This window comes from Alosa pseudoharengus, unplaced genomic scaffold, assembly GCF_046254945.1.
Source record: "Alosa pseudoharengus isolate Yale_2024_CS ecotype anadromous, Long Island Sound unplaced genomic scaffold, YU_APseudo_1.1 YU_APseudo_1.1_scf_16, whole genome shotgun sequence".
NCBI classification, from domain to species: Eukaryota; Metazoa; Chordata; class Actinopteri; order Clupeiformes; family Clupeidae; genus Alosa; species Alosa pseudoharengus.
In genome coordinates this window covers 29712956-29740011 of record NW_027468630.1, presented here as the reverse complement: position 1 = coordinate 29740011, position 27056 = coordinate 29712956, and the positions used below count along the sequence as shown (strand labels likewise).

Genomic DNA, 27056 nt, shown 5'->3' with positions numbered 1-27056 from the left:
AAAGTACACTTAATCCAACTGAGGTGAAAAACTACAGACCTGTCTCCCTTCTTCCTTTCTTGTCAAAGGTTTTGGAGAAAGTGGTCTTCAAGCAAGTTTGTGACTTTCTTCATCAGAATAATCTACTAGACCCTATGCAGTCTGGTTTCAAGAGTGGTCATTCTACTGAAACTGCTCTTCTGTCTGTGACTGAAGCATTGAGAGTAGCTAAGTCCTCTGCTCAGTCATCAGTATTAATTCTACTAGATTTATCTGCAGCCTTTGATACTGTTAACCATGACATTCTCCTATCTATACTATCTGAACTGGGAATTTCTGGAAAAGCTCTTGACTGGTTTGAATCTTACCTTAAAGGGCGTTCTTTCAACGCGTCTTGGCAGGGACAGGTATCTAAGTCTCATGACCTCACCACAGGTGTGCCTCAGGGATCAGTATTAGGACCCTTGCTTTTCTCTATTTACACCACTTCCTTAGGTGATACCATTCGCTCCCATGGATTTGACTATCACTGTTATGCAGACGACACTCAACTTTACCTGTCTTTCCCACCTGATGACTCTACTGTTTCCCACCGGATTTCTGCATGCCTTAATGATGTTTCAGCCTGGATGAAAGATCGGCACCTTCAGCTTAATCTCTCAAAAACAGAGTTTTTGGTGTTTCCAGCTAAAACAGCTATTCCCCAACAGATTAACATCCAGCTTGACTCAACTTCACTGACCCCAACTAGATCGGCACGAAACTTGGGCGTTGTAATTGATGACCGACTTAACTTCTCTGAGCATATAGCTTCTATTGCAAAATCATGTCGGTTTATGCTTTACAACATTAGGAAGATCAGACCTTATCTGACACAAGATTCCACACAACTTCTTGTTCAGACCATGGTCATCTCTAACCTGGACTATTGTAATTCACTATTAGCTGGCCTACCCGCTTGTGTAACAAGATCATTACAGCTGATTCAGAATGCTGGAGCACGCCTGGTCTTCAATCAGCCAAAGAGGACACATGTAACTCCTCCCCTAGTTACTCTCCATTGGCTCCCTATAGTAGCCAGAATTCAATTTAAATCTCTCACTTTGGCCTATAGGACACTAACTAGATCTGCTCCTAGTTATTTTAATTCAATAATTAAGCCTTACATCCCCAACCGCCCACTGCGGTCTTCTGGTGAGCGCATGTTGTGTCGACCAGTCATGAAAACTGGGTCTAATTCCAGACTCTTTTCTTCAGTGGTTCCATGTTGGTGGAATGAATTGCCCAGTGCTCTCCGTTCCTGTGGTAGTTTTGGGTCGTTTAAGAGGGGTCTAAAGACATTCCTATTCAACATTTACTTAGTTGTTTAAGCGCTTATGTGTTATGGTTTGTATAATGTTGTTTTATTTTAATTGGGCTGTTAATTAATTTGACATTATTGTTTATTATTGATATTCTCCTTAATGTAGTCTTAGCATGTCATTGTTTTTATATTATTGATTGAATGGACATTATTGTTTATTACTGCCTTTCCCCTTTTTTTCCATTGCTTTTTTATTAGGCTATTGATTGAATTGATATTATTGTGTACTATAACTATTCTCCTTACTATATTTGACCTACATTCTAATCTGTTCCCAATTCAATTTTAATTTGTTGTTTTGTATTTATGTGTCGCTTTGGACAAAGGCGTCTGTTAAATCCATAACCATAACCATAACCATAACCATAAAACACTGTCTTGATTGGCCTAACAATACAACTTGTAAATAATTATCCTTCATGCTTCTACATGTAATGGCTGCTGCTGGGAGCTGAGATACTGTATGTGTTAGGCCCATTGGACTGTATTGCTTCTCTCTCAGTAGATGGCAGCAGAGAATATCCTTTGTATTCAATCATGTTGATTTAGAGAGAATGGGTGTTCTGATACAGCTGTGCATTGCTTTTTTGTCTGTGCCTTTTCTGCAGTCGTCACTTAAATCTAGTAAAAAGAAGAAACGGACCTCATTCAAACGCAAATCCAGCAAGAAGGGAGCTGAGGTAAGGAGCTCAGTGCTCTCTAAATCAATAAGAATAGGTCTGCATTTGTTAGAGGACAGTCAGAAAGTACAGAAAGACTTGTCATTTGAAGTGGCCTGGCGGCATACACTGGGCCATTGCAGCCTGTAATTGCATTTGCTCAGTCTCTGAAGTCAATACTGAAACTGTATTGACCGGCTTTCATGATGCTAATGACTGGCCTCTGTCATAAAATACTTGAAATGTACCTGTGGGGGATCTCTTAAGTACTATTGTGTGTACACACACACACACACACACACACACACACACACACACACACACACACATGCGCACACACACACACAAACAAACAAACACACAGAGAGAGAGTGAGAGTGTTTGCTTCAAAAAATGCTTTTAATGATCTTCCATTTTCTTTCCTGCTAGGAGGCTCGCTGGAAGCCTTTCATTGTCAGGCCCATCCCCTCCCAGCTAATGAAACCTGTGCTTGTATTTGTCAACCCTAAGAGTGGGGGTAATCAGGTGAGAAGGAATCCTCAGCATCTGCCTTGAAGTTAGTTGTCATTAATTGTTTTAATGACGATTCTTGTGATTTTTCACATAGACCTCTCTCTCTCGTTTCTCATGAGCCCCCATGTTCATGCCCCCAGAGTGTAGCACTGTAGCTGCCTGGCTCTAGCTGTTGGCTGCAGAAACTCAGGCTAGGCAAAACCGATTATTTTTGTTTGTTTTTTTTGTACCGACAGTACTTGTGAATTCGAGAAACAGAGATCTATGTGAAAAATCGCTGGAATTCTCGTTTAAATGTCAGAACAGACAACATAAGAATAGGTTATCTACCCTCTCTACTATGATCTTTGGAAATGTTCACAGCAGTCCATAAGCAATTCAAAAAAAGTCTGTTCGCAATGTGGTTGACATAGTCAAGGCTGCAAGATTTACCTTTTTTTATTTTCCAGGGAGCCAAAATCATCCAGTCTTTCATGTGGTACCTCAATCCCAGACAAGTATTTGACCTCAGCCAAGGAGGGCCAAAAGAGGGGTATGCCTTAAGCAGTAAAAAGTTACACACAATTGGCAGGTGCTTGTTTGTGTAAATTTACTTTTGCTCTTTCTGTCTTTTATAGCTTAGAAATGTATCGCAAAGTCCACAACCTGCGGATTTTAGCCTGTGGGGGTGATGGAACAGTAAGTCCATGTTTTGTTTGTACATTCCATACAATACATGTCATGTCATACATGTCATGTGTTATGTGACCGTGCTTATATTGTATAATAATGTATATAGTTTTCTGTGTGATATGTGGTTGTTGTGTTTACTAATGTGTCACTGTACATTATTGTTATGATAGCAGCCTACAACTATGGCATTTTTGGTATGAAAACTGCTTGATTTTACACGATCCTACTACCTGTCCTTAATATGATATAACCACAACCAAACTAATGCACCATATTTCATAAGTCACTGAGATGATGTAGTGCAGAAAAACAGGTACGCTAAAAATTACTCCTGTCCTGCTCAGTGGATACAGAATTTAGTAATACCTCCTTCAGAAAGTTGCCATTGTGTGGAAATGATGCGTTTATAATAACCTTGGTATCATTTTTTGGCATGTTTATCTAGGGCTTAATGGAAAATCTTTGGGCATACAGTAGCCTACAACATTTTCATGGCTCAGTCATGCTGAGAATATGTTTGTCTTCCATCTTACAGTTTGGGAATAATATGTTTCCAGATATGATTGCCCAAACATGGCTTCCTGGATTACTAAAAATGATACAATGCAACCTGATAAAGTTCCCTTGGCCTTTGGAATTAAAGCAGCCACACGTCATCACATACCCTTCACCACACCTAGAGATTGGCATGGTTTTATTTCAGCCTAATAGCTGGTTTGAGTTGCATTAAGAGATGATCTTATGGAAAGTACCCCATGCCAATCTCTAGTTATGGTGAAGAGTATGTGAAGATGTGGGGCTATTTTAATTCCAAATGCCTTTATCAGCATAGTATCCTGGATCCATGAAATAATTGGCCTTTAAAAATAAAAATCTGCCTGCCTCCATGGGAATTTAACATAGGGGTGTGTATACGTATGACCCCTGTATTTTAAGAAAGAACATTTATTTATTTACGATACATTATTCATTCACAAAGAAAATTGGTGCCTTAAAGGTTGGATTTTTCCTCATTTTTTAATTAAGGCATTAAGATCAAAATTTTTTTTTTTTATTCCTCTTTTTAGTCAACTTTAGAATGGGTGTGTAAACTTATTCATCACAACTGTATATAATGTGTTTCTGAGATATATATGTAAGTCTAATAAATGCAATAAACATCATAAACATCAAAATAGAAAAAACAGTTAACATTGATGGCATGTCTTCCCTGAACCCCTTTGTGCAGTTTGCACCAGCTTCAACTTGTGTTGTAGAGTAGGGCCTTATACCTCATCAACATTAATTGTATCTACCATTAGTAGGTTGCCATGACTATTTTTTTCTCTAACAGCCACTAAAGAGAGATAATTAGATTGTTTAAAGGAACACGCCAACTTTTGGGGAAATTAACTTACTGTAAAAACTCAATTAAAAGCCCAGTCCCAATTAGAAGCAGACCCCTTTTACTGACCTGGTAGGGCTACAGGTTTGGACAAGTAAAGGCAGGTCTCAATTAAAAGCCTGGTCTGGTTTTCATGGATGTTTGGTTGCATAAAACCTCTTCAAGCCCAGTAGATTGTCCACATCTAGTTCTGTATTGTTTAGATCACACACAGATAAGTTAGAGTATACGGCACTGCTTAAAACACACATTTTCCACTGATGAATGGCAGGCACTGTTAGCCTAAAGTGTAAAGAGTTCCTAAAGTTTAAACTTCTCTCAATATGGACATGCTATATGTATTGTTAGATCAGTTATATTCTGCACAATTCAATCGTTCAGTTCATTTTAAAGAATCCATGACCACCAAAGTAAACCACCAAGGTTAAGAAAGGTGAAAAAAGTACTGTAGTGACTCCCTACCTTTGGTGGCTATAAAGTCCCAATATGTGTCCATATCTTAAGTTATTTATGTTTTAATCAATTTGATATAATTTCCTATCTTTGCTGAGCAACTGTTTGTGTGAATAGAATTAAAGGTCTGGCCCATATGTAGCCAACACTTGTCCCAAATATAAGTAGGTTGATTCGGAGATTGAAGCAAACAAAAACCTGGGCTAATAGGCCTAATCAAGTTTTTATGAAAGTGGGTTACACCAGATAGCATTTAGCTCCTTTTTAGCCACTTCCATGAATTATGCTAAGCTAGGCTAACAGTGTAAGACACTAAGTGTGCAAAGTGCTTATAGCCTAAAGCAGCACGGCCATCTTGCAATAGTGATGCATCGGCTAATAACGATAATGATGAATCAGCTAATATCCTACTCTGATGGATTGGATCATATTGATCCACCACCATCCAGTTGGCAACAAATATTGCGCCACTCCATAACATAGAACCCACCATGATTCAGACCATTATTTGTTTGTAGACAAGGCACAGGTTTGAAACAGAAACCAATAGGAACCTCCTGGATTGTATATCAGATGGCTCATTATGCAGTGCCACAAAGATTGATCCTCAAATGCCTATAGCCTATAAAAAAAAAAAATAACACCAATAATGAGTAAGCTGTATTCAAGGCAGAGAAATCTGCAACATGAAGCGTAGTGTAGTTTCCCCTGCAGAGTCTATTATGTTAATTTATCTAAACAGCTGAAAGACTGTGGTCCCTTTTACTACTCTTGTTACCACATTGCACATCGCTAAAGTCATTGATTCTGTCAGTGTATAAAACATCAGTAAGTCTTGGTCCAGAATCAGATATATTTCATTTTAAAACTGGAGATGGAATAGTACAGTGTGGGTTAGACCTCATAGCCTAGTTCCTCTTAAGGCTTACTTGTTTTGTTGCCATGATAATAAATTTACATCAGATACAATATTTGTAGTCTTTCCAGTATAAATATTGTAAAAATAGTGTAACTGCAATGGTCAGTTATGCAGTTATTTTCACTAATTTAGTCTCCTCCTTATGGACCATGTATGACTTCTGAAAATAGTATGTGGTGTTGGTGACATTTGCTTGATCCATGTCCAAGTCAGCTATAGCTGATGGCCTTTGCAGTCTTATTATTAGGGGTCCAAGCAGAGAAGCTGGCATTAAACTTGGTACGTTGGACGCTAGCCATGCAGGGATCTCATGAATTGTTATTACCTCGCCACGAATCTTGAGGGAACTAAAAGCATATTTATGTTTGGGCCCATAGGGCTCTGTATAGAATTGTGGAAAATTATATTTTTACTCAGATGCTTATTTCCGTATGGCACATTTTCCCACATAAAATAATGCCTGAAACATAATTTGAGGTGTAACGGCCACTTTGCTTTGCTTCTTTCCCGCATTGCCACCTCGAGTGTGCATTGACTTTTTGATACCTGAACGCTGTGTGGTACATTATACCTTACATAATACATCATGGCAACTGACAAAAGAAACTGGATTCACATTACAGCTACAAGGGTTCATAGTAACATTGTAATGCTTTATGGTTGAGTCATTATCCTGTATGAACAGTTACAGACCTATGTCAATTATTATGGGACATTATAAATAGCCTACTTTCTAACCTGTCATGATTGTTTATAATAGTTATGGGTACTTGGTGTTACTGTGTTACTTTGTAACACAATGGGTACAATTTTAAAAAACAATGGGTACAATTTTAAAGACAGATATAGATAGATTTTGGTAATGGGGGTTGTTGATTTCTCTCTGTCTGTCTGTCTTTCTTTCTTTCTTTCTTACATTTATTCTTTCTTTCTTTTTTTTTCTTCCCTCTGTCCCTCTCTGCGTGTCTCGTTCTGTCCTTGCTGGTGTATTATAGGTGGGATGGATACTCTCTACCCTTGACCAGCTCAATTTGAATCCTCAGCCTGCTGTGGCTGTTCTTCCTCTTGGCACAGGAAATGATCTGGCCAGGACACTTAACTGGGGAGGGGTATGTGTAATTATGCTTCACTATTGGAGTCCATTCTCATTTATTTTGCTTAATGGCCATCTAATTTTCCTAAGGTAGTTTTTAGGTCTTTTAATTGTAATCAAATGTACATTGATTTTCATCTATCTAGTGATCATATTACAACTTTTTACTTATCATATTTCTTTTTACTGTAAAATTGATATGATACACTGTACTCTGCCAGAGGTCATCAACTATTGCATCATAATTTGCAAATTTCTAGAATTGCACTGTACATTTGGTGTCAAATAATAAAATGAACAGTGTCAGTGTAAAGTTAAAGGTTCCCTTCTCTTCTGCTTTGTATAGGGCTATACAGATGAACCTGTGTCAAAGATCTTGTCTCATGTCGAAGATGGGAACGTTGTCCAGCTGGACCGTTGGAACCTCATTGTGGAGCCCAATCTTGAGGCTGCAGGAGAGGAGAAGGATGACCAGCAGACAGATAAAGTAAGCAGTCTTCTTTCAACCCCTGCCTCTTTTTTTCAGCATGAGGAAGGTTCTGATGCACATCTGCAAGGGCCAAGTTCCCACCAGGTTTTCTATTTATATTGCTTAAGTATGTAGCTCTTCACATATTCCACGTATCTGAGAGGTCATATTCTGACAGCTTGGCAGAATTTTAAGCTTAACTCTCTGTATCATATAGGTGGAACGTTAGCATGTAAGACTCAGAGAAGAAATACACAGCAACAATAACTTATCCCCCAGGTGCCATTAGGGCCTGATGTCAACAGGGAATGCTTTTCAGTAGCTCCTTATAGCAGGCCCATTGTTCCATAGGCAGTGGTGTCCTAGTATCTCTGAGTTGAGTGACCATACACAGATGAGATAGCAAGCACAACAGGTCAGAGGGAAGCCATTTAAACCCTTATGACAGCATGATGGCCCAGCCTCTGCTCTGTAACATTATGTGGGTTTGCTGGTTGCATGCTTTTGTGTTGGATCTATGGTGAGAGATAGAGATGATTAGAAACAGCAGGAGAGGGAAGAGTTACTCTTCTAAGAGGCCATCTTCCGATTTAAAAATGTCCAGTTCGTGATTGATGTTTTGTAATTCAGTTGATGCAAGGTCCAGTGAGCCATAAAGTAGACATTTCAACCCTCTTGCTCCTGTCCCACTGGTCCTTAGGGCATGCATGAGTGTATGTTTGTCGGGCACTCGTCGGACAGAGACGAGTGATGGCTGTAGTGATGTCCACTGACATGTAATTGACTTGTTGTCTGACCTGCTGTTAATAACCTGCTTTTCCGAACAGAGTGTGGTAGCACTGCTGAGAGCCCAGAGAAGCTGATTTAGTACAAGACCTTAAGCCACCACCCTACATTCTGAAAGATCGAAGGAACATTCAGACAGTTATATTGCTAGATTATTCAGGGAGCAATAAGTCTTGCACTACAGATATTCATCTAATCATGTGTATTATTCAATCACTGTAAAAGCAGGATCTCAATGTTTGCCAGGCTTGTATTTAGTGCTGTAAGATATAATCCTGTTTTTGTATCACAATGGTTCACAGTCTTTAACATATTCAACAGCTTCCCTTGGATGTATTCAACAACTACTTCAGCCTTGGCTTTGACGCTCATGTGACATTAGAGTTCCATGAATCTCGAGGTTGGTTACCTAATAAGAAATGCTAATGTTGTTCTTTTTTATTTGTGAAGGAATTATATATTGTTTTCTTTTATTTGTAAAGAAATGTGTGCAGAGGTGGTGCATGAATTTGCATTTTATGCATGGGATGATGGGAAAATCCTGTATTTTCTATTTGAGTATGTGTATTCAATTAAAACCATATGATGGTGTGGGACACAAGTGACATATCTCCCCTCTGTCCAAATCTTAGAAGCCAACCCTGAGAAATTTAACAGCCGTTTCCGTAACAAGATGTTCTATGCTGGGGTGAGTATACTTTGTGTCAATGCAAGAGGAACATGAACAATCACAGAAATTTTTTTTTTATGGAGATGATTAAAGTAGTCATTTGGAAAGCAGTGATGGCTGTACTTTCTCCCAAATGCTTTGCTTCTCTCTGTTAGACTGCGTTCTCAGACTTCCTCATGGGTAGCTCTAAAGATCTGGCCAAGCACATTAAGGTTGTGGTAAGTCTTACTGATGTGGCAGAATCACACTTGAACATATTCTTAGATACATCAGCAAAGAATTGCACCATGCATTTGCAAAAATGGTTCAAGACATTTGTGCGGTGCACTAAGAATTCCCATGTGTTTTCTGCCCCTCCCTGCACTGCTAGTGTGATGGTACGGACCTCACCTCAAAAGTGCAGGAGTTGAAACTGCAATGCCTCGTGTTCCTGAACATCCCAAGGTAAGTCCTCTATATGTTTGTTATCCAAGGTAACCTCTCCTTTTCGAACTCTATTTGTTTCATATGTGTATGTGTATGTGCCCTCCTGCGTGGTGTAGGTACTGTGCTGGCACCATGCCCTGGGGAAATCCAAGTGAGCACCATGACTTTGAGCCACAGCGCCATGATGATGGCTGTATTGAGGTGATCGGCTTCACCATGACCTCACTGGTAGGTCTTCGTGTATGGCCTTAATTCCAGACCTCTCTGATAGATCATTCTTCATTCTGTTTCTTTGCAAAGAAGAAGTATCTATACAGTAGTTAGTGTTGCATCTGTAATGACATCATTGTATTGGTCAACCAGCCATGTTGAAGTTTTAGGATGACTTTATACAAGTGTGGAAGTTCCATTAATTTATTCATGCAGTGGTTCTCATTAATGCCATATATATATATATATATATACGTATATGTGTATATATATGTATGTGGCATCTTCAGCACATTCAAAGAAATGTCACGTGTGATGGCTTGGTTTCCCTATGTTTGCATCAGCTGGGGCTAAAAGCTATGCTGCCGTGTCCCCTGTTCAGTGAGCCTGGGTGCTGACTTTCTTGTACCCCGTGCTGGTCTTTGATCTCTGCAGGCCACACTGCAAGTGGGAGGCCATGGCGAGAGGTTGAACCAATGCCGGGAGGTCACCCTGACCACTTACAAGTCCATCCCCATGCAGGTGGATGGGGAGCCTTGCAAGCTGGCCCCCTCCATCATCCATATCTCCCTGAGAAACCAAGCTAACATGGTACAGAAGACCAAAAGGAGGACCTCTATCCCACTGCTCAATGAGTGAGTGGCAGATGAACATGAGTAGTCATTATAACATGCAAAGACAAGTGTAGGCTCATGAACACAAAAAGCTCATGCACACATATAGCATTTAATATAGATATCTCATCCACCCACCCACCTAAACAACACATTTTTGTGTTTAAAATATATGATACTGTACACATTGCTTCATCAGTGAGCAATGTTATTTGTCATTCTCTTCATCGTGTTGCTTCCACTTAGAGAAACAGGCTTGGCGTTTTGACAGTTATAGAAAGAAGCATACATCAAAAATGCTGTTTCAAACTTTCCCGAGAGCAAAGAAAGAGTGTCTCCAGGTGGCCACTTGGCAGCTGCAGGCAGGTTTGAAGCAGCTGACAGCTTTGCCTTGTCTTCCTTTGACTAACAGGAGTAGAGAATTGGTTGTCATCCAGTGAGATGTCAACTCCCTAGTGAGGCAGAAATCCAAGAAATCACATCAGCACAGTGTATGGGTGAAGCTCGCTGTTGGCCCATTTAGTCATCTGTCTCATTGATGCTCACCAAAGCAGAGTTAAGGTCATCAGGTGACTGAGAAAAAGAAATAAATGAGCACTTGTATCCGATAATCCCTTAGAAGCAAGGTACCAGGTGTACTTATGGGGTTGAATGCAATACAGATCCTGGTAGATTTATGCATACTGTACCTTGATAATGTGCTATGAAAGTGTTTTTACCCAGATTAACCTTGCTCTTCCACTGGATCAACAAGAATTTGTTTGCATGACAGCATAAATTTCATTTGTGAATACCTCTCATATGATTTGATAAATGCTGAACCTCTTCTTGTACTTTATAAAGCTAGGGATAACATGAGGAAATGATCATTAGTGACCCTCTGGATGAGGCAAGCTAGGATGTCAAGTGTCACTGCCGGAAATTAATAGAGATGAATTCTGTTATGCTTTTATGTGGATATTGATATCATTTTTCATACAAGGTTATCTTATCATTTGATTGAAGAGGTACATAGATGTGCATGACTGGCATCTTCGACCTGGTGGGATCCATTGAAGTTTAACCATAGACTCAGTTTAACAGACACTTAAAGTGTTGACAAAGATGGACATTCTGAATATATGGCTGCTGGGGGAAGGCTAAAAATACATGCAGTGTAGCAAAACAAGATTTTCAAAGTTGCAGTACCATCCAGTTATTCTATTTCATTTTTGAAGAACTGCTGTTTTTAAATCACCATATGTTTGCCTACATACCCGATGCACTTACACGTTCATAATGAGGTACATTAGCAAACTTCTAAACTGAAGAAAAAGAATACTGTTGAAGTTGAACAGGCCATGTTTGCTATGAATGAAATTAAATTATAGTTTTACAATGTGATCACATTGTACATCTTGACTAATTATATGGCTCCTTGAAGGGTCAAGGAATCGACACAGATCTGCCATTACAAATCCTCAATTATAAAGTGGAAGATGGAATTGAAGACTAATCGAATTACTATGGTAACAGAACAGTCATTTAGCAGAGAGGATGTCCTGTCATGTAGACCTCTGAATGTACAGTAGCTTCTTCCTTTTGGAGTGCAGTGATAAGGCAGGGATAATATTCCATGACAGAAAATCCAAGGCGTTTGTGTTCTTAGTGGTGTGAAGAGGTAGGAAAGAACTTCAACGACCACATTAATTTATCAAAGACATTTAACGATGAAGACCACAATATCATAGTGTCATGTTTTCTAATAGCAGTCACTGGAAAAAAGAAGTAAACCATGTTCCTGCTATTCATTTTTCTGAAGTTTGAAGCAGATTTTGTTAGCCTGGCTCCACCCGCCCAGTATATCCGCTCATTTTTATCTCACTGAGATACTAGTTTGGGTCCTCTGAATGTGTATGTGTGTCAGCCAGCAGGATGGAGGCCAATCAACGACAAAAGGGGATGATCTTAGTTTAGCAAAAATTGCAGTTGGAAGAATGTGAACATTTATACAGCAAAGGTAGATGTATACATACAGTACATGTTTCCTGACTGCCACTGTGGTTTATTATCAGTTTGTAAAGGTTAGGCAAAGTAGGAAGTAACGTTAGGAATACTTGATCAATGTGATTGGTTTAGCTGGACCAATGATTTTAAAGTTAACACAAAGTATAAGCCCATTACAATGGTAGAGTTGGAAGCATTTCCCAATGGACAAATTGAAACAAAGTGAGTGAGTCTTGTGAAACCAGGGTAAGATTCAGTAAGGTAAACCACTTGAATAAATGTTCTGTCATCAAGGGCAGCTTTCTTTGCACCTCCCCACAGTGTTTATCTGTGACATGTGCCTCACTGTCTGGTACTATCCAGACAGGAGCCTCAGGCACACCCATGCATGATAGTCATGAGAGAATGATATACTAAAACTGAATTGAGTATTCATGATTATTATTATGCAAATACCCAGTAATTAATTATGTAAGGAAATATCCCTGTTTGTACTGTTTATTTGAAAGTGATTCCTATGGGAGGGGTGAAGCATTTTGCAGTCTTTATGAAAGCCATAAAAGCATTCTATTGCTGTAATATCCATTACAGCACTGTTGTTTTCCTTCAGTGCTGTAACAGTGGGACTGTGCTATATGATCTCATATAGGCGGGGATCACATTAGCCAGCGTCAAGCGGCAGGTTTCCTATTGTTCTGTATGGTTCGGCAGCGGAACGGTGGCAACGCTGGCGTAACGCTAGCGTTGAGCAAACTGAGCATTGAACTTGGAGACAAAGCTTATTATGGTCTAAGCGTTGCGTTACGTTTGCCGCTGCCGTTGCTGTTTGCCGCAGCTGGCTAATGTGATCCCATCAAGGTTTGAAATGTGAAGAGAATCCTTTATAGTACAAAAAAATAATAAATGGCAGATCAAGAAAACAAACAGATCATGTAGCATCACAATGGACAGTAAGGTTCAATCAGACATTTGTATCATAGAGAGGAATTATTACAGTTTACACAACAGAGAACATGATATAACACAGTCCCAGTATTATTATGCTGTTAACATGATTTTTACTTTCTGTCTTGTCCACAACAGCCAACAGCCTTTTCCAGAGAGGTTGCGGATACGTGTGAACCGCATCAGCATGCATGACTATGAGGCCCTGCATTATGACAAGGAGAAACTCAAAGAGGCTTGTACGTATTTTACTTTTTTACTACGCACAGTATATGCCCTTTATGCATTGAGCATTGAAATGTCAACGCTTGCACAAAGATTTCTGAAAGCAAAACATATTGAATTGGTACAGTGTCTTGATATTTTTTTTTTTTTGCCCACCACCACCCCAATAAAATAGTACACAACATTTAGTAGATCAATTGATGTCAGTCTAATAATGAAACATTTCACCAGCAGAATGATTAACCAGCAGAATGATTATGTTTTTAAGTGTATGGCCATGTTCAGATATGCGCATGTTTTACCGTTTCTACCTCCTCTTGGCAGAATCGACAATGCGAGGTTGGGTCTATTCCCCAAATGTTTAACATTTTGTCTTGTTTCTAAGCACTTATATATTAATTTACGGTATATCTTGTTCCTGTGTGAAGTGTTGTTTTATATCAGTTTAACTTCCTTCCATGGAATTGGTATGTCTAGCATTTTTTCCCCAACTATAATTAGCTTATTCACAATCTCCCCCAGAGTTAGATAAGATGATACATACCCTTCTCGTCTCTGTGTGAGCAGTATCTCCCAAAAGTGACAAAAGAACTCCCATAATATTGGCGTGTTCCTTTAAGCCAGTATCTATTGATTTCAAAAACAAAAGCTTCCAGTCAGATGGTGATATGTGCGCAGGAGCAAGATCTTATCTAGGTCCTCCAACAACACATCCGCGGTCTCACATCGCTGTCACATGAATGTCAATGCAACATCTGCCTAGATGTCAAAGGACACAAACTGGCCACCAATCTTGTTACATGGATATGTCCATCAACTGTGGTGGGATAATTGTGAAGAAGGGAAGAAAGTTTGTTTGATTAGTAAATGGTAGAGGTGCCATAGGAAGCGATATACCTTGTCTATCCCTGATTGTCTGACACTGGGTGGGACACAGACTGATAGCTCTATCTGTCAACTCCTTTTCACCCTGCAGGTGTATAATATTGACAAAACGGGCGCTGTTCTGTTTAGCTCCGACCAGCCATCAGGCACTAACGAGGAAACCGCTCATTACTGCTACTAATTGATGCCCAATGGACACAGGCGCCCATATTCTTGGCAGCTCTGGTGGTGACTTGGCATTGACACTCCTTTTTAGAAAATAAAACTGTGATCATCTCTCAAGATTAGCAGCGCTTTCAGTCAGTGTTTTCCTGCAAATAAGCTTATAGATATTCAGAAATATCTATATACATTACTCAATATCTGTTCATAAATATTGTGCTTATGCACTAAAGACTCTTTCCAGGCTATTGCTCAAGGAGTTTCTTGGCTCCAAATATGTTTTGTTTGACTGCTTCAGCTCTGATGGCCTGCATCTGTTGTGCCTGGGGGAAGGAGTGTGTTGGACAAGTCCTCTGGGTAAAGCCTGCATCTGAATGAGCAGCCTCCACTCTTGCTCAGCCTGCTGGGCAAATGCATTTTAATTTTTGTTCTCATATTTTCAGTTGATTATTATATTTCCAGATTAATGTAATTGGATGCTACCCGCCATAGTTATTTCCCTATACACTAGGTGTCACCACATGCACAAATCAGACTGAGGAACAGACCAAATTCACTAGCATGCGACAATATGGAGGGATTTTGATGAGAATTATTATTAGAAACTCGGACATTTTCCATTCCTTCCCAGTGAAATTAGGTAGTATATTTACTCAGAAAAATGGAATTTGTGTGATTTGTGCCGAGGTCTGACCCACATACCTTCTTACTGTGTTGTACCCTTTTGTCGAAACATATATATGTAAACAGTGCAAAGCATTATGCAATATTACTAGCACCATTGCAGTATGGCATGGTGTGTTTGTGTCTTGCTTTAATCATTCCTGCCTGTAACATTCATTGTGGCTTGGTGATTCTGTGTATGTCCCTGATGATACGCTTGCATCTGCTATGGTAAACAAAGCTGGCTTTTGCTCTCTTCACTTGCCTTTGATGATCCAAAAATATATCATGCTGCTGCTACCCTTTTTGCTGTTGTCACAGTTGCTTGATACCTAAAGAACTCTGACAACAGAGCCAGTGCTAAAAAAGAGCAGGAACAGAGGGAAAAATAGAGTCGAGTGAACTTGAATTGAATTACAGACTGACTGTTCAGTGGTTGCTAAGCAACCGAACATTCCTCAGTGAAGAAGCCTGTATTTCCCCCATCCCCCAACCCACTTCTCTGACTTTGCCTGGGATTCTTGAAGACCTCCACAGGCATGAGCTTTTTTTTTTAATTCAGAAATCTCTGTTTGATAAACTGCAAGTCAGTGACTTAGAACTGCATTGCAATAGATTGGCTTTTTGACTGAACACTCACTAATGGCTTATGATCAGATTTTTTTAGGTTTACATTAGTAATATTTATAGTGATAATTTAGCAATATGGCGTGAGTGAGAGTGGGGTTGGTAAAGGATATACCCTCAGCTGTGGTTTGGGCTGAAGACCAAAAAAAATGAGGGCTATATGTGGCTATATGCACAATAATCTGCTACTCATTTGTCCTCATGTTAATCAACATGTTTATCTGAACATTCATCCCGGGATATCCACACTCGTGGAATGCTTCTCGTTCAATTAGATATTAATAAACAGTTCTACCGCACCTAGTAGTATAACTCGTATAATAGTTTTAGTTATTATAATAAATGTTTTCAAATAGTGACAATAACTTGTATGGCACCGTTCAGGTGAGGATGTTGAAAGTAGAAGGCAAAGTAGTATACATCCAATATGTGATGTTGAAAGTAGAGGGCAAAGTAGTATACTGTATCCAATATGTGTTTATGACTGTGTGTGTGTGTGTGTGTGTGTGTGTGCGTGTATGTGTGTGTGTTTGTGTGTGCTCTGGGGTATATTTTGTGAGTGAATTCAAACGGTTTTTTTGTACCTTTCTGTTTTAAAATGTCTGTGTTGTTGGTGTAATAGTAGTCCTACATAGCAAACAAAGCTACAGGGAGCTGAGTTGTCTGTTTTCTAGTATTACATGCAGACATCGGGCAGTTTGGGTCAAGTGTTTACTAACAGTCTGACCTAAGGTGTACATTAGTGTGTAACCATTTTCCTCATCCATCTCCATCTCTCTCCCTCTCCCCATCTATTTGTCTCTTAGCCATCCCACTGGGACTCATTGTTGTTCCAGGAGACAGTGACCTGGAAACATGCCGCTCTCACATTGAGAGGCTACAAGAGGTAAGGAGAATATGCAGGCAGAAAGACTGTGAGGATGAAATCGGAGAGTGTCTGAATGCAAGAAAACAAAAGACCTGGAAATATAGCCACCCATGCATTACTGCTTGTTTTCCCCATACACTGAATTGCCCACTTTGCTGGACATGTGTGCAACAGTGTTCCAGGGACAGTGAATAGAACTGTGCCTTAAAAAAGTAAACCCACTCCCCACAACCTTTCAATCCACTCCCCACAGCTTTTAATAAAATACCCAATGCAGTAAATAGTGCATGAAATTTGTGGTGGAATAGCAGCCTCATTGTGTGGTGTGACTGCACTCTGTTTTCTTTTCTCCATACTCAAAGTATTCTAACCCAAACGTGTCCCTTGACTTGCTGTTGTGGAATATGCCCTTAGACCTGTTCTGGTTGATGGAGGATGGCTCTTGGTATCAGCTATATGTCATTTTGGTTCATTTGAAACACAGAAATACTTCTCTGACCTTACTGACCTATGTCTTAATGGCTAGAGGCCCATTCATAGAGGCATATTTCAGCAAGCCTAACATATACCAGATGCATAGCAGATACTTTAGATTTGTATGATATAGAAAAGTAGGCAAGTATAACTAAGCATAGAGAATTGACTGAATATTTAGAAGAAAAAATATTTCATTGTTTATTTTTGGTTTAAAGGTATTATTGTGATTCTATCCAGTGACCTAACCAGACCATATAGGAGTGCAAGTAGTGTAGTCATACTTGTCAATATAGCATCATCAGACAGTCTCACAAGGATTACTCAAATTGATTTTAAGTTTATATATACAGTAAGGCGAGCTTTTGGGGACAGCACCAAAGTCACTGAAGTTGTGCATTTCCCCTCAGTTTACAAGGGACCTTGGAAATGGGTTTGTCTTTGTGCTCCTTGTCTAATGCTGTGGGCTCTTCTGCAGGACTTCATCTCTTTTCATCCCTCTTTTCAGCGATTGGTGCTCCAGGTTTGTAATAGGGAAACTTTGAATCCTGGATCACCATGAGGAACAAGTCTGAAATGGGAAATTTCCTCATAAAATGAAAGCTCGGCTCAAACAGTAATTCTCTCAAATTTAAGTTCTCCATAGAGATATTGAAATCTGATACAAATAAATAAATAACAAACAACAAATAAATATTTTTTCAATCAGACATTTAATTCCAGATGTTATCAATCAAGCTGCTTTGTCCTCATGTTAGTTTTATTTTGACAAAATAATATTGTATATAGATATTAAAAATCACACTTTGTCACTCAAGATAAATCAAGGATGTAACTCCTGAATGAATATCTATGAGCTTTTCATTTACATGGGGAAGTAATTTTGCTTCAGTGTTGAGGGAGAAGCTGTTGAAGTAGCCTAATCAAAATATCTGGCGCTAACAGATGCTGCAACTTCCTGCCTCCAGATGCCAGATGTTGTTTCCCCCCTGCAGTGGGTCTGTTTCCACAAATCCTATGCAGTATTGTTTTGTTGAGCCAGTCAGCATTGGAATACCATAACATGTTAAATTATTAAAACCTCATTTAGATCTTCCTTTCCCAGTTTGTGTTTAACTGATAGTTCTGCATATTGACTCCCCAGACCTTCATAGCAGTCCCTATTTTATCGAGATCCTTTCCTCCTTGTTCCTCTATGTTCCTCTCCCTCCTCTGTGCACAGCATTAAATCAGGTCTAGGTCAGGTGCCAGGGCTGGGGGTAGTAATCAAAATAAAATATCGGACCTTTGCAGTTGGCTGTTATATGGTTTTATAGCAGTCTTCCCAGCTTGCTGTACTGTTTGAATTATTGTCCTTCTCTGAGAATGGGGCATTATCATTCTTTGCCCATGCTCCTGTTGAGTCAGATTTCCTGTCTGAATCTGCTGTGCAGTTCATCCTCTTGCACATCAGTTGACAGCAGGATGAAGCATGTTGTTACTAAAACATACACTTTATACAAAAAGGGGAAGTCACATGCCTTTTACAGTCAAATGCTATTTTACAATCTAATAAACTACATGTGTAGGTACTTTGAAAACATTAATGATTTCGTATTTTAGAATACATAGTGCTGCCAGCAAACCAACCGAATTCCCTTATGAAGTAGTAAAATGGGATGTAAAGATGTGCACATTGATCCCCACTCTTCATACCCCCAATCTGGTACCTATGGTCTAGGTTTGTGGTTTATGCTGTTTTGTGGTTTTGCCTGTATGTTATTATGTGTACATATAATTACTTTGTTGAAGTTGTTGCATGGTTGTTTTGATGTGTGTGTGCTGCTGATGTGGGGTGTGCATGGGTCTTTAATTCATTACACATTCCAAGCACACAGTGTTCTCTTTAATTGGGTCAGGAGATGACATGACACTATATAGTTATACTGTAGCTGCATTCTATTATATTAAATACAGTCTGCAATTAATGGTGAAAGCAAGCTGCTCAATCTTCATCTATCTGATATCAGGTCAGATAATTTGCAGTTCTGTATTTATACACGTGACTATGGAGTAAACAAGTGGTGGACATCTCTGTAATGTTACATCACTGTACCTCTCTGCACTATATCATTAAGGCAGCGTTAACAAGCAGAAAATATCTTCTCTGTGCTAGTGATGGTTTTTCAAAGTAGCAAATTGCCTAAATGTGTTAAAGTCAGGGATGCTATTGATATTTCACCTGATAAACCTTATTCTTCACTGTGCAAGTATTCAACAGATCAGCTAATCACAAAAGTTGGAAGTTGTGTAATGGTTTACAGAAGCCCTTCTGTGAAGCTCGCTAAAAAAGTGAGTGCTCTGTGAAAGGGCAGTGTCACTGGCTGAGACACAGAAGGGTTTCATTATGCTAGGCTTATGCCTTAGTTAATAAACCAGCTGCCCAGACAAAATGGGGTTAAGGCTTTCCAATCTCATTTCTACTGCAGTCTATAGAGAGAACTGCCGTAGAAATAATCTTGTTGCCCGCTTTTTCTCCTAGGAGGGCGATGGGAACAAATCAAAGACCCTGTCCTCTCAGAGGCTTTCACCAAAGTGGTGCTTCCTGGACTGTAAGTATGGATTTCCATCACCTCATTTTGGTTTATTTTCTTTCTTAAACCTCTCACTCTCATTTGAATCTTTTACCCCTCAGACACTGTAACCTCTCTCCACCAAATCGGCAAACTTAGAATATTGTACGACAGGATTAGATGTTAGCAAAAAATACTCTGCTAAAAGAATAAATAGCATAAATATATTTTATTATCTCTTGGCCTTAAGGCATTACTTGACAATCACATGCACTTGTGCAGTCAGTGCACACAGTCTGCATGGACACAAAACAAAACCACCCCGAATGTGAACTGGACACACCCCTAAATGTATTTAAGCTTTTCGCCACTGACCATGCGTTTTTAGATCGTCAAAGTAGGGCCCCATGTCTGCAGAAGTACACCTTTGGCCTAAGGCAATGCTATTAGATTACTTACAGATAAATTGATCAAATTCTGCAGAGGATCAAATGCCTTGGTGTAAACTATGTCTGCTGGTGACTTGTATAAATGTTTTTTACAAGATATCAGGCAAGGGTTATGGCAAATGGACAGTTGGAAAGGAGTGTATATCTGCTGATATTTTTACTTCTAATGAAGCAGCTGCTATGCCAGCGATCTGTCATTCCCATCTCATGTCCTAAAAGTGGAGGAGTGAGTCACTGTTCTTCCTGGTTTAATTGAATATCAGTCCAGATCAACTCCTATGAACACAGCAGCCTGGGTTGGTTGCTGCCCTGTTGGGCCGGACTGGCTGCCAGAGTGGTCTTTTGTAAGATTGGTGTGTATTAAACACAGCCTCATTTAGTGTTGGTGTCCAGAATTCCAACGCAATTCCAACAGCTGCATGCATTATATGATGATTGCCTGAGTATTTTTTCCTCTCCAAAAATTTCATTATGAGACATTAATTAATGAACAAAACATCATCAAGATAAAAAAAAAAGATTAGGATTAATACCGCAGTATATCAGCAAAGCATCTGAAGTCCATTACACACTATACAAATGAGCTTGAGGGGATGGTTGAAGGGTGTAAAAATGCTGTGCTTGTTTAGTAGAGCTCTTCAAGGCCTCATGAAATCACTCCCCTCTTTCTGGGAGACCAGAGCAGCAGATTAATATTCAGCCATTTCTTGAAAAAAATATTCCAAAGGTTTAAAGGCTGACTGAGGAATGGAAGAATGTGCATAGAGCAGAGGGAGGTGTGAGCTGTATTTATTTAATTCACAATTTATTCATGTTTACCATGTGAGTTTGCTGATCCTAGATTCACAAGAAAACATGTCTAAACGAGTAGCTTCTAAAAAAACAGTGTCAAAAAAGTTAAGAAACACTCAATTGACTAAAGACGTATTACAAGATCCGTGCATTAAGGCAGATAAGCTACTGTCTATGACCGCATCTGACTGTCTCAAAACAAAAGCACAACAGTGTCTCACGTAATTGACACATATTTCTTCATTTCTCAAGCTAACTTTTTGTCTATGCCTCTTCCAATGTGATTTTAAAATTAAACACAACGAGATCCATGCATTAAGGCAGATAGGCTACTGTCTATATCAGCATTTTTATGAAGGTGAATACTAGGTAGAAGTAAAAATAAATTCGGATTAACAAATAAATCAAAAACAAATATTTTATTTGAAATTTGAACAAATAAATAAATAATAAATAAGTATTATTCATAATGCAGTTCCCCTTGCATTCGTATGCAAAATCAGAGGAAATTGTGTGCTTGTGTGTTTGATGGGGGTGAGGAGGGGTGATAGGCTCTTGGCAGATACTGTCATATCTCACTGTATCTTTCTGCTCATCTGCACCCACTCAGCACTGGCCCTCCTCAGCAGCAGCTCCTCTGCCTACCAGATAACTCATTAGATGGACAGCCCTATAGGGCTGAGTGTCTGACCAACTGAGCTATGTTGCTGAATCACGGATGCTGACGAATTATATAATGGACCCTTTTTTATAACTTCGCTGAAGCATTTTTATATAATATTGAAATCCACAAACCACTAGAATGTACTGTGTATACTTTAAAATTGAGCCAATAATCTCTCTCTCTCTCTCTCTCTCTCTCTCTCTGTCACACACACACACACACACACACACACACACACTTCTCATGAGCTTTGTTACATTGTCCTGTCTCTGACCTAGGACACAGCATTAATGACTCCATTCTGTTTGTTCAAATGAAGCCCATTTAAGGCTGAGGTGATTTGTATTTCTGTCCAACTTCAGTTTATTTTTATACTCAAGAGGCTAATCAGGTCAACACTTTGATTAAGCATTCTTATAACTACCAGGTCTCTCCGTCTTAATTAGAGGTGAGCTACTTAATACATGTTGTATGTCTCCTTTAGGTAGAACACATTATCAGAACCATTTTAACCTTTTCAGAGACCTACAGCAAAATCTGTTCAACCCGTTGAACCCACCCTCACAATTACATTTTCCTTGTTAATGTTTTGCTGTACACAGTTAAATAGTGCACTGCTTAAGGCCATTGTCTCATTCATGAGGCCATAATCCCTCAATCTGTTGTTCAGCCACAGTGGTGTGGTCATTCGGCTTGAATGAGGAAAACTTTCCTCACATAACTGAGACTAAATCGATACCAAAAGATGACTTGATGATCCCATATTCACAAAGCATCATAGGGCCAGAAGTAGCTCCTAACTGGTTGATTTAAGATAAATCTTTATAATAACAATAATAGGTGTGTTAGTCTTAACTTTAGGACTCTTCATTTATTATATTTGTATTTATCTATTTGACAGAGGTATTACAACGCACTAAAAGTAGCCCAGAAGTCTGGGAAAACCACAGCAGTGTTTTAGAGAATCCTGTAAAACAGCTGCCAATCACAAGGGGATAACTAGTATGTTCTGTAATGAATAGACCGGCTTATGATGTAATTCTGTCTTAAAAGGAGGAACTTCAATTCAGAATCCTTTTGAATCCTTTTCAGCATTCTTACCTAATCTTAAAGGGACACTAGGCAAGCCTGATGCTTTTTCTCTACGAAACTCCCCCTCGCTCGGTCTGAAACTCTTTTCCTTTTCTTTGCGTCTTCCGTCAAGGGTTTTCGCTGCTTCTTCGCCGGCTCTGCCATTATACACACGTTTGCAACAATCTCTAGCGTTTCGTTAGCCTGCCTCTGTGATCCTGCTTCGGTCGGCGGGTAGGATACACCGAACTTGCAAGTGGGATATTCTTCCTACAGGCAGTAGGGGCGGGCTAGAGAGCCTTCATTCGCCCCGTAATGAGTCATTTAACCATATACCGACTTACGAAGATGATTAATTAACACGAAAATGTTGCCTGGTGTCCCTTTAACCTCATTACCATACTGATCTCCATTGTTGTTACAAAATGTGTGTCTGACAATAATAAGACTGTGATTGTTGGACAGTTGGTTTTGGTTTTGGTTAATTGGTTAATAGGCTAAATTTAATATGCAGATGTTGTAGTGGGCCATGTAGGTTTACTGGTGGGATTTATGAATTCATGCCTTAGTGTCTGTTCTCTATAATAATTAATCTTGTCTGATTGTTCTCTTGTCAACAGCTACAACTGCAGACCGCTTTTACAGGATTGATCGTGCACAGGTAATTATTTTCTGCAAAACAGTTGAACTGAAATCAAGTGTATTGCAAAACCCTGACTTAAACAACCTCAATCTATACGGTGCATTGGTTTATCCCCTTTGTACAGTATTACGTACATGTTTACAATCAATTGATTTCATATCATAATTGTATTTATTCGTTTTTTATGTATGTGTGTGATTATGTTAAAGTGAAACTCTGGAGTAAAAACAACCTAAGGTTAACAACTTCAAAAGTTTGATTGAGAGCAAATTTATGTTAATTGGTGACGTTTTGGGCAAGACCATTTTATCACTGAATGGGCTTACAGTGACGCTAACAAGGCAAGGTGCCACATCACTATTTTATACTATTTTTTTCTAACAATGCTCAAAATATAATTACACTTCTGTGGTAGTGTGGTAAGGGTTTCTTCTGACAAACCGAAGTATTTTCAACTTTGAAAGTGTACAGAGAGGTTATACAAGACCTGTATCTGTAGGAAGACAATTCCATGGCTTCCTGGTCCGGTATCGTCAAATCAGTGGGCACTTTCAATCTTGCAGCGTTGCACAGATCTTGCTGAATCTTACAATACAAACATGCCTTACGTTTAAGCAGATCTGCAGATATAAAATAGACCCTAGGTTGTTTTTACTCTACAAAGTTACACTTTAATATTATTAATTGCTGCTGTAACATCATGATGAATTCTAATTCATGAGATGAATTCTATCTATCTATCTATCCATCTATCTATCTATATCTATCTCTCTCTCTCTCTCTCTCTATATATATATATATATATATATATATATATATATACAGAAATATAACATACTGTATGAGTCAATCAAAATTATTGACCCAATTAATTTTTTTAGGAGCACCTGAACTATGTGACTGAGATCTCGCAGGATGAGCTCTTCATTCTGGATCCTGAGTTGGTTGTCACAGAGACTGTGAGTACATCACCTGGGATGCCTGAACTGGTGGACTCTTCGGAAGAATTCACAGCCAGCTCACGCAAATTTGCTTTTCCATCATCATCCTCCTCTCCACCCTCTTCTCCTGGCCCCAGGTAATATATCCTACAAATTTCCCATCTCCTTCTCTGTCTCATTCAAGATTCACTTTACTTTCCTACTGTGTAGGACTATCAGTCATTCTAGAAACATAAGACTCAAGACTGGATAAGACAGCTACAAACATAATTATTAAAACCTACTGTTAATTAAACATTAAAATACTATCATTCTAAAAAGAGTACAGAGAAGCACTACACTTGGCAAATGGTCAATCATCAATAAATAATTAAAAAAAGGTTTCTATATCTATTCCATTCCTATTGCATTTGCTGCCATGTAAGAGTAGGCTGTTACTGGTCAGGGATAAAAGAGTTTTTAAATCTGTTCAACTGACAACGTGTTATTCTAGACCTTATGGCCTCCCTTATGGCAGGAGCTAGTATTCATTTTGTAGTACATGAGTTGGATGAGATACAGTATAATCGTGTTGGCTTGCCTTAACACAGTCTGCTTATAGACAGACTGCAGGTTACTCACACACAAGCACATACATACACTTTGTGTAATTTGGTATAACAATATATACAATTTGGTAATATTTTATATATTTTTGAAAACAAACATTTACATTTTCATGTTAAATTGCCCCCTACCATTCGTTATGACTGTACAGAAATGGTCAAGACTTGACACTTCTCTGACCAGTCTTGAACTGAAGGACGGTTCCCTTTTATACAGGGTATCCACCTTTTTACATCATTGCTCAGTCTTCAGTGAACATGAGTATTATCATAAACCAATGATGTTGTAGAAACTAATTAACTGTAGTTTTACTCAAAAATAAACTTTTCCAAACATCTGTTCAGATGCCTGTCCTTTTATTGTAAGTTGTCAAGTACAGTATAAACTGTATCTGCATTGTAGCGGCATGCTGTTCCATCAGTTTATTGTCAGAGCACACCTGGAGGCAGAACAGGCACATCATTACTGAGAAATCGGCAGCTGAAGCTTGAGCGCTTATCACTTTGTAAAGTGTGTGGGCAGGCAATGTGATTCCAAACTATCCAGCAGACTCTCTCTCTAGCATACTCTCTGTCAAACATACGCACAAGCACACGCTAGCGTCACCAGTACAAACGCAGTGGCATTTGATATTTTCAAAAACTGAAGAGGCCATCTTAGATTTGTGTAGCATTCAGACAAAAATCTGTGAGTGGGTGGGTATTGGACTGGCTACGTCCACAGTATTTCGATTTAAAACCATTTTTTCAAACGAAACCAATCTTCGTCCAAACAAGGAGTTTTAGTTCTGTTTCAGATCTGCGTCCATACCACATGCCTGAAAATGCATGTCATATAACCATTTATCTACATAGGGAAATTGTTTTCTTCTGGAAAAGGGCCACGTGAAGGAGAGTGATCGTAACTGATGAGGCTTAATCAGGAAGTAAATATGGGTGGCTTTATCATCATTTTCAAAAGTCTCTGTTTCTGTCTTTCCACATTAAAATGAAACCCTGGAGTTTCCAGACTGAAATGGAGCCTCACTCTGCTTTGGGGGTTTGGAAACGTCAGTAGTCAGGATGATTGGAGTTAATGTCACAAAAGTGATGTTCAAACAAATGTTTTCAAACAAAAACGCAATGGTGTGGATATAGCTAGCCCGATTTGTGGATCTGTACAGGCTAATATCCTCACATAAATGGTTCACCATTGAACGACAATTATTACACAAAAACTTCAGGGCTAACGTTAACCCCTTCACTTAAAGAATTTACAGCTTTATTAAATGACCAGCAGTTCAATCTATGCATAAGTCTGCCTCACTAACTCTGCTTCAGCCGCCAACTTCCCTTCCACCTTCTAGTTATTCATCTGCATGTGTGAATTTCAACAGAATAGTGTAGTCTCAAGTCCAACTCCATGCATTAAATAGAAACTAGTGCAGTGCCCGTTCAAACATGCCATTCCTGTAGAAAAACCATAGCCCAATTACCGTAAAACTTCAAATAATAGCCGAGTCCCAAATAGAGGCCTGTCTCTTTTAAACGCCTGATGTGGCTACAGGTTTGAGTTAAAGGCCGGTCTCAAATAGAGGTCTGGTCTGTTTTTTAGTTTCATATTTAATCTTCTAAAACTCGTCAGATCGTCTGTTTAAGCCATAAGGTGCAGACTGCGCACGCTAACGTTATGATTACATGACATTAAAAGACGGGAAAAAGTTAGAGTTCCAAATTGTATGACTTTTTTCAATATGAACTATGCCTATGTCCGACTTCGGCATCAATTCATCCCTTTTGTTTCAAATTTGCGGATAGGCCGATGGTAAGCTTGTTTTTATGCTGCCAACAAAACAAAAGGGTTCACAAACGTTATTCTTTATTCTAAATGTGTACCGCCATGGCAATAAAGAGAAAGAAGTAGGCTATGATTTGAAATGTAAGTTGACTGTTGTCAAAATAATTAATTCGATAATATTTTCCATCTTTGCAGAGGAAAAGTTTTGTGTAAAAGGAATTAAAGGCCTGTCTCATATAGACGCCTGTCTCTAATACTAGCCGTTTACAGGATTCCCCCCCTGTAGGCTATCGGTTGAAACACTGCCCATAATCACATCCCAATGGAGCAGTATCAGACTCATATTCTGACTAGAATTTGAGTATGAAGACGTCAGGCTAGTCCTCTATTTCACAGCGACATGATCGTACTTTGTCAAAGCATGAACATATATCCTCAACCGCGATTCTGATATGTAGCCAAGATGGTGTCCGTTGAAGGCTAAAAGTGTCCATTGTTCTACACTGAACTTCTTGAC

General features: G+C 39.2%; 1 protein-coding gene across 8 annotated transcripts in view; it reads left to right on the top strand.

Annotated features, from left to right (window-relative positions):
* dgkza (diacylglycerol kinase, zeta a) overlaps positions 1-27056 on the top strand; it is a 129698-nt gene that overhangs the window by 71435 nt on the left and 31207 nt on the right. For all 8 annotated transcript variants that reach the window (XM_076287645.1, XM_076287646.1, XM_076287649.1 and 5 more), the window contains 17 exons: positions 1951-2022; positions 2431-2526; positions 2964-3046; positions 3132-3192; positions 6938-7051; positions 7382-7522; positions 8612-8690; positions 8923-8978; positions 9116-9178; positions 9331-9404; positions 9503-9614; positions 10032-10231; positions 13280-13380; positions 16510-16589; positions 19567-19636; positions 23194-23234; positions 24098-24294. In XM_076287645.1, the coding sequence (XP_076143760.1) occupies positions 1951-2022; positions 2431-2526; positions 2964-3046; positions 3132-3192; positions 6938-7051; positions 7382-7522; positions 8612-8690; positions 8923-8978; positions 9116-9178; positions 9331-9404; positions 9503-9614; positions 10032-10231; positions 13280-13380; positions 16510-16589; positions 19567-19636; positions 23194-23234; positions 24098-24294 (1640 nt within the window). The remainder of the gene's footprint in view (positions 1-1950; positions 2023-2430; positions 2527-2963; positions 3047-3131; positions 3193-6937; positions 7052-7381; positions 7523-8611; positions 8691-8922; positions 8979-9115; positions 9179-9330; positions 9405-9502; positions 9615-10031; positions 10232-13279; positions 13381-16509; positions 16590-19566; positions 19637-23193; positions 23235-24097; positions 24295-27056) is intronic.